Source organism: Podarcis pityusensis (assembly GCF_964106645.2).
Source record: "Podarcis pityusensis genome assembly, chromosome: 10".
NCBI lineage: Eukaryota > Metazoa > Chordata > Lepidosauria > Squamata > Lacertidae > Podarcis > Podarcis pityusensis.
This window is the reverse complement of record NC_138035.1, coordinates 35510441-35530267: the sequence shown is the minus strand read 5'-3', so window position 1 is coordinate 35530267 and position 19827 is coordinate 35510441. Positions and strand designations below refer to the sequence as shown.

The 19827-nt window shown below is 41.0% G+C and overlaps 1 protein-coding gene across 6 annotated transcripts in view; it reads right to left on the bottom strand.

Annotated features, from left to right (window-relative positions):
• ANKS1B (ankyrin repeat and sterile alpha motif domain containing 1B) overlaps positions 1 to 19827 on the bottom strand; it is a 353409-nt gene that overhangs the window by 278758 nt on the left and 54824 nt on the right. For all 6 annotated transcript variants that reach the window (XM_081022470.1, XM_081022465.1, XM_081022475.1 and 3 more), the window contains one exon: positions 4231 to 4371. In XM_081022470.1, coding sequence (XP_080878596.1) covers positions 4231 to 4371 — 141 coding nt within the window. The remainder of the gene's footprint in view (positions 1 to 4230; positions 4372 to 19827) is intronic.

Below are 19827 nucleotides of genomic sequence, written 5' to 3'. Positions count from 1 at the left end.
AGCAAGGGCCCACAGCCCAGCACTCTGGCTGGCCAAGTGGGGTTTGTTAGCTCTGGGAGGAGGTGTGTGATTCCTCTGCTGGAGTAGGCTCAGGACAAATGAGGATCACATGCCTCATTAAGCCCAGATGCTGCAATCAAGATTCAGGTGATAAAAGGGAAGAACAGCTGAGGTGCTCCAAGTCACAGTTCTGCAGCTTACCTAGTCCAGCACCCTTGGCATGCTAAAAGATGATGAACTTCTAGCATGTTTAAGCTAGGATGCAAGCCTCAGTACCACAGCTACATTACCCAAAGGCCTTGCTCATGCTTTCCCTTGTCCCACTGCAGCACAAAGCAGCTTTCACAAAGTTATCAGAATGATTCCTAAAATGATATAAAAGTTCCTATCAAACACAAGCATGTAAAAAGCACAAATCAACAGCATTTCAAATCACACACACAGACATAATGCCAAACCTTGCAGGAAGGATCCATAATGCCAAACCTTGCAAATAAGCAAACAGTCCCAAAAAGCACAAGCCCCCACCCCTTGCAGTTGCTTGCATGGTCCTTTGCCTTGGAGTTTCAGAAAGTTCTCATTTCAAGTAGATTGACAGCTGTTTTGGGGCTCAAATCACAGGTGGAACTCTTCAATTTGTCTTCGGTCTTCCCTTTGGTTATAGATCAGAGGCTCCAAACTCAAACTCCAGTCCCAAAATAGTCTCTGTGGTTGCATACTGGGCCTCAAGACACAAATGCATGATCAGATTTCCCACTGACACACTGGGGGTCCCCTCCATCTATTTTTGTCTTGCTGCCTCTGGGTAAGTCCACTTCATCCCTGTCCCAAACTGCAAATCAAAGTTCTGCCACAAGTCCTTATCTGGAAGCACCACCTTCAGGATCAGCCGGCTCAGTTCAGTCAAATTGGCGGTCAGGAATTCCCCTCACTGCTTACTCCCAACATCTCTCAAACACTTCATGGGCCCAAAGGCAGGCAACCCTTCAAGTGGCTCTTACCCCCAAAACTCATTGGAACCTGGGTGACCCTCACTGCTGGGGCCTATGTAAGGGCTGCACCCATTATAAGGACTGGTTCCCCACCCTGCAAGGCTATCTTGGGGCACCCAAGGGACAATGTCATTGGACGGTTTTATCTCGTCCAATTCAGTAGGCACCAGCTGCTACTCTGGTGCATGCACACACGTCTCCAACTTTCCCACACAGTTTTCTCTACTGCCATCCCTCAGGCGCTTGCTGATCCTTCTGCATTGTTCACACACACCTCCCAATTCCTCCTGTTGCACTTCTTCTGGCATCTCTTCAGGCACCGTTTCTTCTTGCTCATGCATGCACACCTCTTGCATCACTGCTGGCACACATGGAATGAAGAGATCCATAAGCAGCATCTCTTCACCTCCATCTTGCAGTTCATTCTCCTCTGGAGCACTTTCCTCCTTCACTGGCCTTTCCTCCTGCACCCATTCTTCTACAGCAGGCTCCCAGGGAGTGGAGAACTCATCAGCCAGGGCTCTCACCTCCAAGGAGGCGTCTCACCCACTCTGCTTGCAGCTGGTCTATTTTATCAAACCACTGGCTCTGCTGCTGACTTTGTCACTTCTTCATTTGGTCAAGCTGCTTGCTCCACTGTTGCTCCATTCTCTCAGACTGTTCAAGGAGTGTTGCTATTCCTCCCTCCGTCATGACTTGGGCACACCTTGCTCACAGGTCTTCCCTGAGGAAACAGGAATCCTACTACTGACACCAGTGTCACACACCACCCCAATCTCTGAGCGGTGTGAGATTCCAGGGGTTCCAGGCGCTTACCCAGCATTCAGTTTCCTTCATGATGTGGGACAAGAGAGACAGTGGTATCTTTACGATAGATGGTTTATTTACACATATACGCAACCTGAGGGTTATGATGAAGGGGTTCACAGCATTAATACACCAAGAGGGTCTTGCTTCTTCCATGGCCACAGCTTTCAATTCCTACAGAAATCAGGCATGGGTCTGACTGCCTTCCGAACCTGCTGCCTTGCTTCCAGCTTCTTGCTTAGACACACACAGAACTCTCAACTTTGTATTTGTAACTATCAGGGAGTTGAGGGAAGAAGGCCCCCTAATTTGTCTTTTGGCACAGAGCCACTTCCTTTGTTACTTTAATGTCCCATATTCAGAGGGCCATTACCTCACCAGGAAGGTAGCCTGGCTATTCCAGGAATTGAATCTGTGCTGGATCCAGGAATTAGATTTGACCATCTCTAGTTGCAAAGCAGGAGATGGGAGTTCAGATCCCTCCAGGAAGAATATGGCTCCATTTACCTTTGGAATGCCTGGCAATAAAATAAAAACAAATAAATGTCACACCCCCACAGTCTCGTTCTGAGGCCAGGTCCTAGTTGTGTGTGTGCATTGAATCCTAACCTACTACTCCCTAACAGCACAGAAACTACACACGTGTCCTTTATAGCCACATAGCATTTACTGAACAGCATCTGGGATGGTGATCTAGAAAGGGAAAAGTACATGGGTGGGGTTGCCAACCGGTTACTGCAGCAAGACTCCTTCTCTTTGGAAAGTAGCTCAAAATACATCAAAGTAGTGTGTACAGAGTCCTTTTTGGCACCAGCACCATGGTGCACCTCCTGTGATGGTACAGGAGCCTAGCATGTTAACAATCCCACAGGTGAATAGCCATAAACATCCTTGTCACAGCTGCTGGTCATGGGGTACACTTCCCTCCTGGCCAGAATGAAGCAGGGTATGGGATGGATTCTGTACCAGTAAGTGACCTGTAGAGAGCAAGGAGAGACACAAAAAGAAAGTAACAAGCAAAAGTCAGTGGTTATAGCACCAAGTCCCTGAAACTGAATATACCATATTTGTGAGGCAGTGAGAGAAGCAAGGAAGTGGCAATAACAATGCATGTGGTGGGGCTTCACTGACACTGGCATCACTGATGCTTACCTGGACAAGGCTGGGATGGTGCGGTGGTTCTGCTGGTGCAACCACACAGCCCCAACCTTGCTGTGACCCTGGCCAGGTAGTAATGCCAGTGTTTGGACATGGTGCTACCTCAGTACTCTGACAGTGCTAATTTCTCAGCCTCTCACCCACTGACGGAGACTGCTGTGACTGTGTGCATACATCTCCCTTTGAGGTTACAGGGAAACACCAGGGCTTTTTTCAACTGGAACTCACAGGAACTCAGTTCTGGCACCTCTTAGGTGGGTGCCATTGCCATAGCACTGGGAAACACTAGTGGCTGTTTGTTTCCCTCCATGCCTTTGGGATGTGACTCTGCAAAGTAAAAGTGCTTGTGTTTGGCCAGCAATTGCTATGATTGGAGAGCCAGACTACTGCCAAAGCAGAACTTAACTGAGTGTTTCCCTGTTTGTGGGAAACACCGTTCGCTGCTGTTGTGGGGGGAGAAGCAGAGAGAGAATGGCAGTTCAGACAAGATCCCATATTCATGTGTAGCAAAGGTGGTGGGTGGGAGAAAGAAGACAGTTGAAGCAGTTATACATTACAGCATGTTTCCGCTTCTGTTACTTACCTGTGTGGAGTGCTTTCTCCATGCTTCTCCAGTGGTTGGGGTGCAGTTTGGTGTTCAGTGTCTGGAGTCCTGAGATGAGGAACCTGTAAGGTTCTAGGCAGAAGAGTGTTATCAACGGGCTCACATTCCTATAACTGTTCTGGAGATGAGTTGTTTTGTCTCCCCTTTGTGTGCAAAGTTCATATCATCCATAGTTTCCTACTTCCAGAGTTCGCCCCCCCCCCCCAGCTTGTGAGCTCTAAGGTGCACAGTATGAGGTCAGAGATATACACCCCTTTGCCACTTATTCAATCATCTAATGAACAAAGAGGCCTTGCATCTGTAGATCCAAGTCTGCCTCTGCAGATTAGGATTAGTGTCATTCTGTAAACCAATAAACAGTTGGCAAGGATGAGAAGACGCTGATTCCACTGACTGGATTTCCTTTTGCCTTTAAAGTATTGTTTCAGGAACAAAGAAGGTATTTAAGTATTTTTAAAAGCTGTAATTTGTTAACTTTCAGAATCAATTTGTTCTGAATGTTTTTCCCCCTGAACGTTCAAGTCTTCTGATGTTTAAGACATAATGTGCTTTAATGTACTCCTTTGTTTTTTCTTAATTCAGGTATAAAAATAAACACTAAAAAAGTACAATAGAAAAAATATTACTCAACCAATATTTTATTGTGAAGTAAAGAATTGAATAAAATACCTGAGTAAGACTAGGAAAGCCAAGATTCCTGCATCCATTACAAGGTGTCAGTGCTTCCCACAAACCTGTAGGCCCACAACTGTTTTCACCTCCATCTTCTTCATCCTCTTCAGTTGGTAACAGGTTTGTTGAGGATGATTTCTGAAGATGAAAGAGTAGCATTTCAAAAATTAAGTGTATTGTATATTTTATGAAATAAATAAATAAGTCTAGACCACAGCTGAATTTGTATATACTGTGCCCACGTGAATGAATCTTCAAATGGAACTACAGGAAGTTATACTTTAAATGACTGTGACATAAACATTATTTGGAATTCATTCCGATGATTCAGATTTTAAAATATTGTAACCTGTTCCACAGAGTGAAGTATGGAATTGTTTTCACTTTCAGTCTACTTAAATTTCAAATGGCATGTTGAAAAATGCATTCAACAGTTCTTACTCAGTCTTCAAATGTGACTAACATAGAATTGATCAACAATTGTAATTGACTTAAAGCCACTTAGTTCTGTGCTTGATGGTTAGCAAAGTGTTTGTTAATAAACTATCAGTAGATTATTGTTAATTTTATTAGTAAACTATGCAACAGTGTCCTTCATTATCTTTAGAAAGCTTGAAACAATGCCTGAGATGAAACTTTATTTTTTTTACTTTGCGTCTACATTTTGATGCCACTTGTGTGACATAACTTCATAACTAAATTAGCATTGTATAAATTGAGCAAAAATGTCTACAGGCACCCAATTTGCCACCCATTCTGGAATTTATAAATATTCTCCAACACTTTTCAAGGAGTTCAACATTAGTAGCAAGGTTACCATTTTCTAGCTTGCAGGGGTAATAAAAAATAACTCAGAAAAAGAAGTCAAGTCATTGCTAAGGATAAATCCTCTCAGCACATTCCTAAGGAAAAACACAGTGTTAAGTTGTCTTCCCTTCCCACATTCTTAGATGCTCCCCATAAAGGTTTGCTGGTCCTCTTTCTTCCAAACCATTCCAAACGAAAGTAATTCCTGCTGTGGCCGCAAGAAGGATACTAGTACTTTTCAGCTTTATTGATAAGCAGAGAGAGATGTAATAGCAGTAACTTGGGGTTTTAAGGATATAAAAGGAGTTGGGTGGATTGCCACAGAAAGGGCTTAGCAGGAAGTGAGAAGGTGGCAGTTGGGGAAGCTTTTAGGTCAAATGTGTAATTGCATCAGTTGATATAGTATGTCCTTCTTAGATATAGCCAGCAGTCTCACGGTCCCTATAATTCCCTGCTCCCCCTGCAAGGCTGCTGTGGATCTAGGCAACCAGGGTGGAGTGTGAGAGTTTGTCAGCAATAAGGTAAGTGGAAAAAAGGAGGCTCTTGCAAGCAGAGGAAGAAGACATTTGAGAGCACCAAGGAGAGTATCTTCCTTCATCTCTCCTTTTTCCTTTTTTTCTTTAGTTTTATTTCACCAAAAGGCAGATAAAAGAAGAGGAAATCATGTGTATAATTTCCAAACCATTCAAATTGCTTACAGCAAAATTTCCAGATGCAGCAAGCATATTCTACTTCCTATGAAGGGTTGCCCTGGGATAAATGTGGAAAAGGATTTTTCCAAAAAGCTCTGATACTCAGGTGGTTTCCCACCATCTTTACCTTCATCTATACATATTGCAAAACCAGATGTCAACAAAATTGTCAGTCTGCACCACTCCCCACAGAACTCGATGTTGCATCAACTTTTCTGATACTTTAACTAATGAGTCCCTCTTGGTAAACAAGAACTGAGACTTCCACTGATGGGCAATTTCCAAATCCTAGTAAAATGCTACTAGATTACCACACATATCTGGGAAAACAGTAAAAAAAATGGCAAGAGCAAGCACAGGCACCTTTGATTGTTGTATAATTCCAGGTATTTCAGCAAAGATCTCTGACCAGAATATGCTAAGCCAGGGACAGCTCAACCACTACAATGGGGAGGGTTTTTTTGTTTGTTTATGTGTGCTTATGTTTAATTTAGTTCGAGTTCAATACTGTTCCCAAGACATTTTGAGTTTAGTTCCACAAAGTCTAGCCAACATGGTCCTGATGGGTTGCCTGGACCACATCACCTCCCATTTTGTTTCTTGTACTCATCTGCCCAGATCTGCTTCCTAGGCTGCCCTCTGAGCACTCATCTCCCTGCAATTCCTAATTAATAATTATTTATAGAAGACTGTGACACTATCTCCTCCATGGTGATATCGAGATGTACAAATGCCTAAGACAATTTCATGTTTAGGGCAATCATTTTTATGAGAGTCAGAACTTGTTTCAGCTGACTCTCTGTAGTCAGGATACAGAGCTCAAATATAACAAGCAAGTTAACAGAAATTGAGAGTCACAACCAACTTTAGACCATGGTTTTGTTGTCCCCAAACAAGTTAAGCTAAACAAACCAAGGTATAACATTACTTTTGAACCAGGCCAATGAGTTTCAGTTTGGCTGGGATCAACTGCCATTTTGGGTTCTCCTTTCCAAAATGGTCTCTTCATTAGGTAACAGTTTGAATCTGAATTTGCTACACACAATTATTTTAAACTGTTAAGCCCTCTTTAGTGTTTTGGCAGAAATAGAAATGGATAATGAATGAATAAATAAATAAATAAATAAATGAAAATATTACTATCCTACCTTTCCTCCTAGGAACTTGAGGTGACTAAATAAATACGATACCATATGACTGAACAAGATTAAATGTACAATTTATCTTTCTCATTTAAATACACTGGATATATTTTACTGTATTTTTGCATTTTAAAAATACTTGCTTATCTGCTATGTATTTGTAAATTAAATTTCAATGCATTTCTTAATGTGCTACTTGATCAAATTATTTTGACAGTGAAATGGTACTACATTATGTGTTGCCATAGAAACAGGCACTCTTGCACAAATGATTAGAATGGCAGGGTGAACTTTGCCGGATCTGGAGTTTGAAGGATTTAATACATTGTTCATACAAACAAGCACATTAAGATTATATGTCCCTTATAGTTAGAGATGTGTGTCAGATTCACCATCTATCTACACTTTTATAATTAGATCCAATCTTTCTTCTTTTAAAAAAGTTAATCTTAGAGGATATTTCAAATACTATGCCAAAGGAATGCAAAACACTCATTTAATAAAAGCAGTGGCATTATTATTGGGGGAATTATGTATGAAATTGGTAAAGGTTATCAGGACTTCCGGGACAGCGCCATCAGCAATGGCAGAGTTCCTCTGACCGAGAGGAACCCGCTCCGTGAAAATTGGGTCTTGCCGCCGCGGCGAAGGCAGAGACCCTTTAAAAATCCCAGGCGGAGGAAGCCTGGGAACGTGGGATTCGGCTGACACCAGGAGCGCCTCCCCTACTCGCAGGGAAACCCTTTTTCGGGGGTCCGAAGCGACGTGGGGTGAGTGGCGCGGTGTTTTGAATCAACCGCTACTTTTACGGAGTGAAGCCGCACAGCCGTTGCCGGAGAGCGCTGACCTTTTCCTGTGGACAATTGGACTCTAAACAAGTACCTGTGAGTAGAACGGAAAATTGGATTAAGTATTAAGAAATATTTTAATTTGGCACCGAAACGGGAAGGTTCTAAACAGGAAGTCCGCCTCCCGTTTTTTGTAAATAGATTGAAGCAAAAACTTTGTAAGCTATAGTCTGGAAAGTCGTATATAAAGTTCTAAATTTCCTTCATTTATCACCACCAAAACCCCTCTTGGAAGCAGGAGAAAAGAGGGGGATTTTTGACTGTTTAAGCCTGCAGGAGAGAGAGTAAAGAAAGATAAATTTTCCACCGTCTCAAACCTGGGAACGGGGTGTCAGAGACAGAAATTTATGGGGAAGTTCATCGACTGTGAATGGAACGTCTTTTGACAGTAAAAAAAAAAAAAAAAGGAGAAATAAATTGACTCAAATGTTGCTTCTTGCAATCAAAAGAAGCAAAGTATTTGAAAAGTGAAATTAATTTTTCTTTGTTGGTCCTGCTTTTAAAAGATGGATACAAATAGAAATTGTCTCCTCTAGAGGGAGCTTGTTAATTTGTTGCCGGAGCTGATCTGGGGACCTCACAGCTGTATGATTAGGATCGTGAGACCAGACTCTAACCTTGGGGAAACAAATGTGTTTACAAGAAGTCTTGGTGCTTGCTTTTTGCAAGACAAGTGCTTTGCTGGAGCAGATGCATGAGAAGATGTATTTGATGACTGTTGCAGTTAAAAACTTTGGACAAACGGCGAATACCCATATAGAAACCATTCAGGAACGAGCCCAGGAATCTGTTTTGATAGGGCAAGCGCAAGTGCAGAAGAAAATGGAGGAGGTTGCTGTTGAACCTCAAATAACACAAATGGAGAGATCCGAGGCCTTGCAGGAGTATAAGCCGCTGTTCTTGAAGTTTGAATCTGGAGTGGACCAGAGGGGGTCTGGAGTTGTGAGGGCTCTTAATTTTGGAAAGACTTTGAAACATGCTTTTAAATACTTTCTGGATTACAGTGTTGACTGTGAGGAATGGGACTGTGGGGAATGGGCTGACCTGCTGAGGAGAGATGGAGATACTTTTGGATTGGAGTCCTCCCGAGACCTACCCCCCAATGAGAAAGGAAAGAAAATAAGAAAAAGATCAACAAAAGACAAAGTAAAGGGCAGGTATAAACAAGAAGAAGACCTGCAGAAGGGACATGGAAAAGACTTAAGAGCCTCGGACATAAGAGCACCAGGTTGATGGATTAGATGGACGAGAAAGGACTGACAAAACCCAAGACCAGGAAGAAGAGACGATGGATGAAGATTGGAAGAAAGTTTCAAAATTTATTTAGAAAAGTATTGTAAAATTAATGAGTATTAGAAAAATGTTGGAATGAAATTATTTGGCTTTAGCAGAAATGTCAAAAAGAATTATGTAAGAATATGTTATGGTTAAAAGAATTTGGTATATATAAGATTTAAGTTTTAAGTTTTAAGGTTTTTTAGGGTAAGATAAGGTTAAAATAGATTAAGGTAATTTAAATGACAGAATATTGTGAAAGATGGAAAGGATTTGCTGAGATAATTAACAACTAGAATACAAAAAAGGGAGGTGTGAGGAGGTCGTTGAAATAAGTTAATGAAAGTTAAGGATTTGGGAATATTAGACTTGTTTTTTAATTGTTTGTTTATTTTTGTTTTTTGATTTAGATGCATTGTGTGTTTTGTTATTTTTTTTGACTTTGGTTTTTATTGATCTGTATTGTTTAATTGTTATGTTTATTTACTTCTTTCTCTCTTTTTCTCCTTCTCTTGTCTTTTCTTTTTTTCTTCTTTGTAACTTTAAAATTCTCAATAAACATCATTTTTTAAAAAAAGAAATTGGTAAAGGTTATCTTTCTCTCGTATCAGTATGATTACAACAACAAAAAGTGGCCATTTGATATTTTTAAAAAATCCCACTTCTATCCAACTATTCTGTGAATTTCCTCTCTCTGAAAGTTGGTGTGGCAGGGGATGGAGAATTTCTAGCTTGGCCTTATTTAAAATAGAAGTTTGATGCACACTTACCTGAAAATAAGTTTTAAAAATCTTACTTTTAAATATACATGTATAGAATTACACTGTAAAGCAGATAGGGTTGTTCTGATCTTTAATGCATTTGTTCACGATTTTAAAAAAAATAATAATCATAGGAGGCATGGCTAGCTGCAAAGCTAAATGGCAACATAACACAGCATAATCACAACAGGGCTAAAATCATACTGAGGGACAACCATAGGTTTTGAAATAGCAAAAACCTTACTGGCAATGATTTGATGATTTTATGGCTTATAAAAGCAAGTCAGCACACCTTGACATACAAGAGCAAATTGAAGACTCATTATCTGGGGACTCAGGTGAGGCCTCATATACCAATATGTCTAAAAGCAACACTCATCCTCCAAAAGGTGCAAAAGCAGCAGCAGTCATGGAGGCTGATAGAGACTCGGGTGCCTATATTGATAGACTTCGCCAGGCCCTCATGGGTGATTGTACCATCTTCTTGGCACCATTTGAAAACCTTTCTAATCAACTAAAATACATATCTCAAACTGCAAACAGAGCCCTAAGTCTTGCCACTACTACCACAGAGGATCTTGCCCTGAAGCTTGAGGAACAATTGGACAGAAATGGACACACACACGCACACACAAATCAATTAGAGGCCTAAGAAGAATCAGGAAGCTGGGAACATGACCCAAATTCTGGTGGATTACCTTGAACATAAATACTTCATACCACTAAGGCCACCTGGGCCTCAAGTGACAGCAAAGGATCCAAAAGTACCCCCAAGCTGTGTATCCAGTCCTTAGAGCAGGCAACTTCCCAGCTAACCAGTCCACTCAGCGGTTTCATGTAGATGTTAAACAATATAGGGGATAAAATCAGACCCTGAGGAACCCCACACTGAAGCCTCCAGGGGGCTGAATAACACTCCCCAAGCAACCCCCTCCGGAAATGTCCATCCAAGTAGGACTAGAACCACCACAAATCGGTGTCACCCACCCCTATCTCTGACAGCCGCTCCAGAAGTAAACCATGGTCAATGGTACTGAAAGTCACTGAGAGGTCGAGGAGAATTAACAGAGACACTTTCCCCGTCTCTCTCCCAACAGGTCATCACACAGGGCAACCAAAGTGGTTTCTGTGCCAAAACCGGGCCTAAATCCTGATTAAAATGGAGCTAGAAAATCAGTTTCCTCCAGGAGAACCTGGAGCTGCCTAGTCCATAGCCTAACCCAGTATCACATCCTCTGGCTGAGCAAGGACAAGATGCCCATTCACCATCCTGCCCAAGTGCCACTGCACTGTTTGTCCTGGTTATTTCATCACACCTGTGGCTGAGAGGAGGGCTAGGTGAAAAGTGAGCCCCTCTTTTATTAATCTGTGTGGTGGGGCAGGCTTTCCTCAACTGTAAGCAGCAAAGGCATCTTTATTTCTCTCTGCTGTTATAACCGTACTTCAATGGAAAAAGAACTTATTCACCGCTTCCTCATCTGAGTAAAGATCAGAATGAGTAATAATGTTTATCAAACAGAGTGAGGGATATATTCTTTGCACACATTCCCACACTTCAGGTACTCATTTGGGGGATCTTTGCTCATATTGGGAAGAACTTTTTAATTGTTATCAACTTCTGCAAAATTCAGGATTCCCTTTAATCTACTGATATATGCTTCTTCTACATAGGTGCTGTCTTCTTGTGAAGCTGGGAAACAGAGGAAGACAACAACAACATCAACAACAGCCCTATATTATTGTACATGTAAAGGCCTTTTTGGCTTTCAGAGATTTTAAAAGGCATAAATTCAAAGCAAACAAAAATATTCCTATAGTAGAACCTCGGAACTCTTCTTTTTGAATTATTTGTAAGTATGTAGTTGTTGTCTCATTTTATCAGCCAGACCCCCTGGGAATTCTATTCATATAAACAATAGTAGATCTGAAATACAACCTAGGTGAAAGCAAATTGGCTCAAAAACAGTTTCCCTTCTTTGCTTTCCACTGTGGAAGTGAGGGTGGATAAGTGGGTGGTAGAGTATAGAAAATGCATTATTCTTCATGCTGCAACAGGAAACATAAATTAAACAAGTGAGAGAAATAATATGGCAAGTGAGTAGGCAATGGTCACAATTTTATTATCTTCTTGCCAGCTTTTTTCTTCTAATTTGCATTTGGGGGGGGGGGTACAGTCAGTTCCTTCCTGAAGATGTCCTTGCCCTACAAAATGGCTCAGATAAATAAATAAAAAATCTGATTTTTTTGAAAATATGCTCAACACGTCCATCATTTAATTATCTGGAGTTAAAGGCTGAAGATGTTATCACAAATAAATAACATTTATTTACACTGTATCATTTTTTCCCCAAGAAACATTACATTCTCTGCAAGACTACTTTATAGCAGTGTCACTATTCTTTCTCTACATTGATAATTGCAAATGGAGTAGATATCCAGCTGTTCAAGAGTGTTTGATTCAACCCCATTTAAATTGTGAATAAAAGAGATACAGGATCATATATTTATCACTACTTTATTATCTACTTACTAACTAAAGAAACAAATAAAAAGTTCTAAATCAATATCTTGACATGCTGAAAGGGCTACATGAGTGGGAAGTTAGTCTATTGAAATAGAGAAAATGATAAAGAGTTTTGAAGAGAACAACAACCAGCTGTTTTTCATTATTTCCTCTGATCGTCCCTTGACAACAGGTTGAACTTTGCAACAGACAACATATGGCAGTTGGCAGGATGGAAACTGACAGGGAGGAAGAGATTTTAAGACAACAAATAATGAGCTATTTTGTCAAAGTATCATATTTTAAATTAGTTTTAAAACATGATAAATATGCTACTGATAAATTATTGTCTCAATATGTGCCTTTAAGGTGATTAAGAGGTATATTAAATTATTCATGGTATGAAAAAAGTGGATAGAGAGAAGTTTTTTCCCCATCTCTCATAATACTTGAATCAGGACAGACAAAATAAAATACTTCTTTTGCACAATGCACAGTTAAACTGTGGAATTTGCTTTCACGAGATGTTGTGATAGCCACCAGCCTAGATGGCTTTAAAAGGGAACTATTAATAAATAGTAGGGATGCGGGTGGCGCTGTGGTCTACACCACTGAGCCTAGGGCTTGCCAATCGGAAGGTCAGCGGTTCGAATCCCCGCGACAGGTGAGCTCCCGTTGCTCAGTCCAAGATAGCCAACCTAACAGTTCGAAAGCACGTCAAAGTGCAAGTAGATGAATAGGTACCACTCTGGCGGGAAGATAAACGGCGTTTCCGTGCACCACTCTGGTTTCACCAGAAGCGGCTTAGTCATGCTGGCCACATGACCCAGAAAAACTGTCTGCTCCCTTGGCCAGTAAAGATGAGAGCCACAACCCCAGAGTCGTTCACAACTGGACTTAACTGTCAGGGGTCCTTTACCTTTAATAATAATAATAATGATGATGATGATAATGATAATAATTCAACTTATACACCGCCCTCTACCTGGAAGTCACAGGGCAGTTTACAACAAGATAACTACAAAAATTCACAGGGGATAATCAATGTCAACTAGTCATGATAGCTGTATACTTTATCCAGGATCAGCAAAAACATGCCTCTGAATATCAGTTGCTGGTACTCAGTGGAATACCAGCAAATGGGATTCTGTGGGAAAACAGTGAAGACAGCCATTTCCCCCCCATCATGTCTGCTTATGAGCTCCCACCAATTTTGGGTTGGAAGATATGATGCTGTGCTAGTAGACAGGCCTTTGGTCTGGTCTAGCAAGGCTCTTATGTTGCTACTTAAAAGCTGATAGACTACCAATTTGCCCCCAAACACAGATACTGAAAACACTGTAAAATTACTGATATCTCACACTAGTCCTAGAGATTATCAGGCAATCTACCAATTTTGCCAAAGTGAAAAACACCTCTTTAATTGGAAGCTGGTTCTTCAGGAAGCAGATCAAAAAACAGGTCCCTGTGCCTTCAGAAGGTTTACTGGTGTTGGAGCAGGCCTGGTTTGCTACCCTTAGCTTTGCCTCCAGCTCCTGACCCAATGTCTCTGCTATCTGAGCCTCCTCACTAGCATTGCTGCCTGCCAGCTGATTTCTTGGCCCACCATGACCAATATCCCAACTTAATTTCTACAGCCCTAACCCTGACAACTCAATTCTGGTCCCATGAACCATTTTTCCAACATAGAATTCAAGTTGCTCGCTCTTCTTAGGAAACTGACACGAACAAAAACCTTGTAACACTGGAGCCAATACACATCTCACCATCTAGTATATTTTGACATAGGAGGAGAAGGCTCTAAATATTTCAGCTGCATACATGGGCACAGCTGTTGCCTCCAGGTTGTCAGTGACAGCTTGAATGTACAATCAAAACATGGCAGATGAGCCTTTGGCTCCACTCACAATAGAAGGGGCAGAGAGGAGAAGGAAACCCCTAGCCACTTAAAAAAAATTATTGTAGTAAAACAGCTACCTTGAGTCATCAGCTTTAATAATGTAATCATTATTAATAAAATAATTTAATACATTCCTGCATTATTTACAGGACTCTATACCATTCTTTGTGTTAAATATACATATTTGTTGGTATGCTGATAAACAAAGAATATACTTACACTCCTGCTTGCTCTCTGAAAATAACTGGAACAAATACTAAAAACTAAGTGCTCATCCAGACTTCCTTTTATGCTGTGTTTCCAGGCACAGGTCTGTGCTTTAAACATCCTTGTCTGAGTGCTCCTCCCCCCCCCCCCCACTGGTGTTTTCCTGTGAAAACACACTATTTACTGCTGAATTGGAGCAATGCACAGAAAAACCAGAAAGATCAAGTTTTTCCTGTTGATTCAATGACATTAAACTGAAGCAAATTTTCTGCTTGATGAATAACATGAATGAAAGAATTGCTTTCCTTTTGTGCACTTTACATCTGTAGCCATATAAATTCATTCAGCACCCCTGGTATTATACAACAGAAGGAACAGAAGTGACCAATTTGTTTTGGCAGCAATGTTAGATTCATTACATTATCCACCTCTATCATATCTCTTCTTAATCTTTCCCTTTCAAAAGTGAATAATCTTTGGCTTTTAAAATCTCTTTTGTCATTTATAAGCTCTACATGGGCTATAATCATTTTCATTGCCCTCAACTGGTCCTTTTCTAATCCACTTGTTTCTCTTACTGGAATAAAGGATATTAATAGTACAATAATACTCATACAGTACAACAGCTACTTTAAAATATTTGCAAGGGCACCTTAAGGTATTGTATTTATGTATATTAACAGTTTGTATATGACTTTTCCTGGATTCAGAAAACCTAACTAACTACCAGAGAGTTGCTAATCTCCTTTTCCTGAGCAAGGTTCTAGAGTGAGTGGTTGCAGACCAGATCCAGCGCTTTTGGAAGAAACTGATTTTCTGGATCCATTTCAATCGGGGTTTAGGCCCAGTTCTAGCATAGAAACTGCTTTGCTCACCCTGTATGATGACCTCTGTGCAGACAGAGACAAGGGAAACATATCCCTGTTAATTCTTCTTGACCTCTCAATGGCTTTCAATACCGTTGACCATGGTGTCCTTCTGGAGTGACTGTTGGAGCTAGGGGTAGGTGGCACCGCTTTATGTTGGTTCCAGTTCTACTTGGATGGTCATTCCCCAAGGATGTTGCTTGGGGAATGCTTTTCAGCCCTGTGGAATCTTCAATGTGGGGTTCTGCAGGGCTCAATCTTATCCCCTACATTGTTTAACATCTACCTGAAACTGCTGGGTGGGTTTTTCTGGAGGTTTGGAGTATGTTGTCAGCAGTAAGCTGATGACACTCAGCTCTATTTCTCTTGTCTCTGTCCACTTCCAGAACAGAGGGGCAGGGATAGTTCTATTACATTCACAATGGCCTTAATGGAACTCCATTGTTTCTTAATGTCTCTGAACTTTTCTAGACAGCTGGTTTGCCTAGGCCAGGGTTCCCCAAACTTGGGTCTCCAGCTGTTATTGGACTACAACTCCCATCATCCCTAGCTAGCAGGACCACTGGTCAGGAATGATGGGGACTGTAGTGCAAAAAGCAGCTGGAGACCCAGGTTTGGGAAACCCTGGCCTAGGCTAACCCAGATATTCCTCTGCAGTTTGTATTTTCCCTTCATTATTAAATATTCTCTCTGCCAAGCTTTGGCAAGAGTGTATGGGATCTCAGGTGCCCACGCAGGGGTCTGTGTCCCTTTTGAGAAAAGAAGACATGATAGAGGCTGTCGTGCTTTAAGAAATAGGGTTTATTCGCCTATTTACACCTTCCATCTGCATGGAGGGGTCCCAGATCTTACAGCATAGTCCACAGCAGGGCAAGCAGTCCTTTCTTTACCCTCACCAAGATGGATCTCTGCCTTTCTTCCTCTTTCTTCTTCCCAGAGGCCCTTGCCCTCCCCCCAGAACAGTTACCCTGGCAACCTTCCAACTCTCCAGTCTGTTGTCCAACCTGGGACAAGGAGTTGTTGATCCTCAACTGCTCTCTATTGTAATGCTAACAGCTCTGCTCTTCCCTCAGGCAGCCAGACTGGTTTGCATAAGGCAGCCCAGGAATCCCCTTGTAGCTTATATTCTCCCTTCATATCACAAATAACCCAATATCCTAGCATTTAAGCGCTGTGAGACTTGGTGAAGGCTGGGCAGCCTTCCCCAGGCTGCTTGGGTCTGCACTGCACTGGGGCAGCCTTTTGGCAGGCCATGCCAGTCCATGCTGCTTCTCCTGATGTTCCCCAGAGGCTGCAGAGGAGGAGGAGGTAAGAGGGAGGGGGTGCGAGTGCATGGGCAAGGAAGGGGCAGCAGCAGGGAGACGGCTAGTGACGGGGTCAGCGGGTGGTGGGGGTGCCCCAAATTACCATCCCAAAATGTTGGGGGGCATGCATGTGGGCAACTGGGATAACAATATGCTGGACTAGATGGACCTTTGGCCTGATCCAGTAGGGCTTGTGCTCTTATCTCCACAGAGGAAATTGGGATATAAATGTGACAAATTTTAAAAGGTTTGTAGAAAACTCACTCTACTTCCAAACTATTGAGACATGCAAATACATATACCTACTTTGCTATTAAAGGGAAGAAAAGGAACCTACAACAGAGTTCCATCTGTTTTTTTAGGGCTTGAGAGAGATTGCAACAGAAGCCGTATAATCCATTTCCCTGTAAAATTCTTCCTGTGGCATACTAGTTGTGCTGGTTTGTATCTTTTTAGCTTTCGTTAAACTCATTTGGTTCATCTTAAAACTTGACAACATGTAATTTTCTTTCCAATATTTTAGTCTATATTTTGTTTAGTATTATCAGAATAGCTGCTTCTTTAAAAAATCAAATATTTATTTTAAAAATATTTTGCTGTCAATTCTATAACAATCTAACAAAAAACCACATAATTTTTAAAGGCTTTTATAAAATGGCTGATGCTGTTCTTTATATTATTGAACCAGACTGCCACCTATTGGAAAATACTTTAAAAATAATCTGACTAGCTAAGCATTCTATTGATGCTATATTATTATTTTTGTACATGTTTATTACTTCCAGGTGTTATCAATCCTTATTGATTTTAGGAATCTGCTTCAGTAAAATATAACTATCCTGGACCAGAAAGAGATCAAAGATTGCAGCAACCCCCTTGGGAAAATATTATGAGAAGTTTGAACTGAAAGTACCCAGGTTGATGACATATTATTTATGCCACGTGTTTCAAAATGGTGGCACTTTAGGGGTGGGTATTAGCTAATTACAATCCATAATTACAATCCCACCATGTTAGTTTGGGACAATTTTAAGAATGTTTTTTCTCTCTAAACGTCCTTCTTTTATTGTTTCTTAACAACATTTTTGGATTAGTTGGTGAGATCTCAAACTGGATCACATTTAACGTCTACAAGTTCAACCAGTAAATGAGGTTTGTATGATAAGTTAGAACTGGCTCCACTTTGGTTGCAAGAAAACCAATTAAGCTCTTTCATAAATATTAAATTTTACAATATTGCTTTGAATTTAGCTCTAACTACTTTGGAGAGAATGACTTATGAGCAAAAAGACAGAACAGGTTTACTAGATTTCTGTGATAGACAGATGAAAATAAAATTTATAGTTTCAAAATTCGATGTTAAGAGAGCAACTGATCATCCACAGACATAGAAAAAAATATTCTCACAAAGGATCAGTATTTTTACCCTGCATTAACCTCAAGAACAAGTATAAAATACTACAGCAATACTACATAATATATCAATAGTATATTAATAGAACTTGGAAGAACTGTAAAGGTAGGCATGGGCTTTATTCTTTCCACATCACTAGTTTTATGCACATTTAGTAGGACTGTCCCCTAATTAAATATTTCTGAATAAAGGTTATAACTACAAGTATTTCAGTATCATGTGACCTTCTGACAGTATTCCTTGATTATGAACGGAAAAGTTCCATACACAAAGGAGCAGGTTAGAATCTATTGATTCCTGCTAGGATTTTGGTCGATGGAGGCTCAAGTGGCCTCAGTGGCGCGGAGTGCCTTTCATCAGCTTTGCCTGGTGGCCCAGCTGCACCCATACCTGGAAGGGAGAGCCTAACATCTGTGTATGCTCTTGTAACCTCTACGTAGGTTACAATATTGCAACACAGTATATACATAGGGCTACCTCTGAAGACACTTCAGAAACTCTAGCTAGTGCAGAATTCATTGACCAGGTTGCTCACTGAGACAAGATGATTTAATTTGGCCTGACTGTACTGACTGCCAAATACAGTAGTTCCCAAGCCCAATTCAAAGTGCTGGTTTTGACCTATAAAGACTTAAACAGCCCACAATATCTCAAGGACCATCTATTACCATATGAACCAACCAACTATGTGCTTGCTCTGCAATAGGTCCAGAGGGTGGCAACACAAGAATGGCCTTCATTACAGATTTTTAGATGGCAGGCAAATGTTTCTCTATAACCAGACCATTGGTAGATGAACATTCTATGGCCTTTTAAATGTATTTGTGGGAAGGGAGGAGGTTTGTTTTTGTTTTATTATGCACTTTGTTCTCATTTTGTATTTTTATGTTGCAAACCACCCTGTGATCTTTGGATGAAGAGTGGTATACAAATTTTAGTAGTAGTAGTAGTAGTAGTAGTAGTAGAAGTACTATAGCATTTATTAGACCTTCTATGTTACAAGAAAAACAGAGGGGGAAAACCACATCGGGCCAATTTTCTAATTAAGATACATTATATGCAAACACAGAAAGGTTTAGTTATGAGATAGCTCTATTGAATTTGATCCACATTTTCACACACTGAATGCATAGTGCTTTACCAAGGCCACAGGACAATAAGCATGTGGCAAACGTCTACTGCATTTTCTCTTTGTTCGTGGAGATCTGGTCACTGATGCTCATGCCCTGGTCACACTTAGATTTTATAACTACCTTTTAATAAAATTGGGAAACTTCAGCTGGTGCAAAATGCAACAGCCAGAGTTGTCTACACTTCCTGGAAGATCTGTACTTTATAACATGCATTGTTTATCATCTGTGCTGGCTTCCAGTTTATTTTTACATGAAATTCAAAGTGCTGGTGAGTACCTAATCAACTTGGGACCAAGTTGCCTAAAGGACTGTTTCCAGCTACAAAGATCCAGTTTGCAAGTAACACTAAGTCAAACCATGACTTAGCACGAATGCTCAGGCTCAGAGAGGAGATTTCAGCCACTTAGCTCCTCCTCTAGTCCTGCGATTTGTCTCACTCTAGACAAACCATGAGGTGTAATTTGTTCTTGATTTGCAGCAGACAACCCATGAGCCCATGGCTCAGCTCACATCAGCATGAGGAGAAGCAAAGTGACCACAATGTCCTTTCCAGAAGCCTACATGCTTGTATGTTCTTCCTAAAGCATAGTGTGGCTTAGTGTTATGTTCAAACTGAACCATAAATTTCCGTCTCTGCTCTTCATTTGAGGCCTTCCTCTGAATCACTTTCTAAGGCAGAGCTTTCTAAACTCCTGGGGCTTGAAAGGGGTTTAACCTCTGGCTTGCTTGTAAAACTGAACTA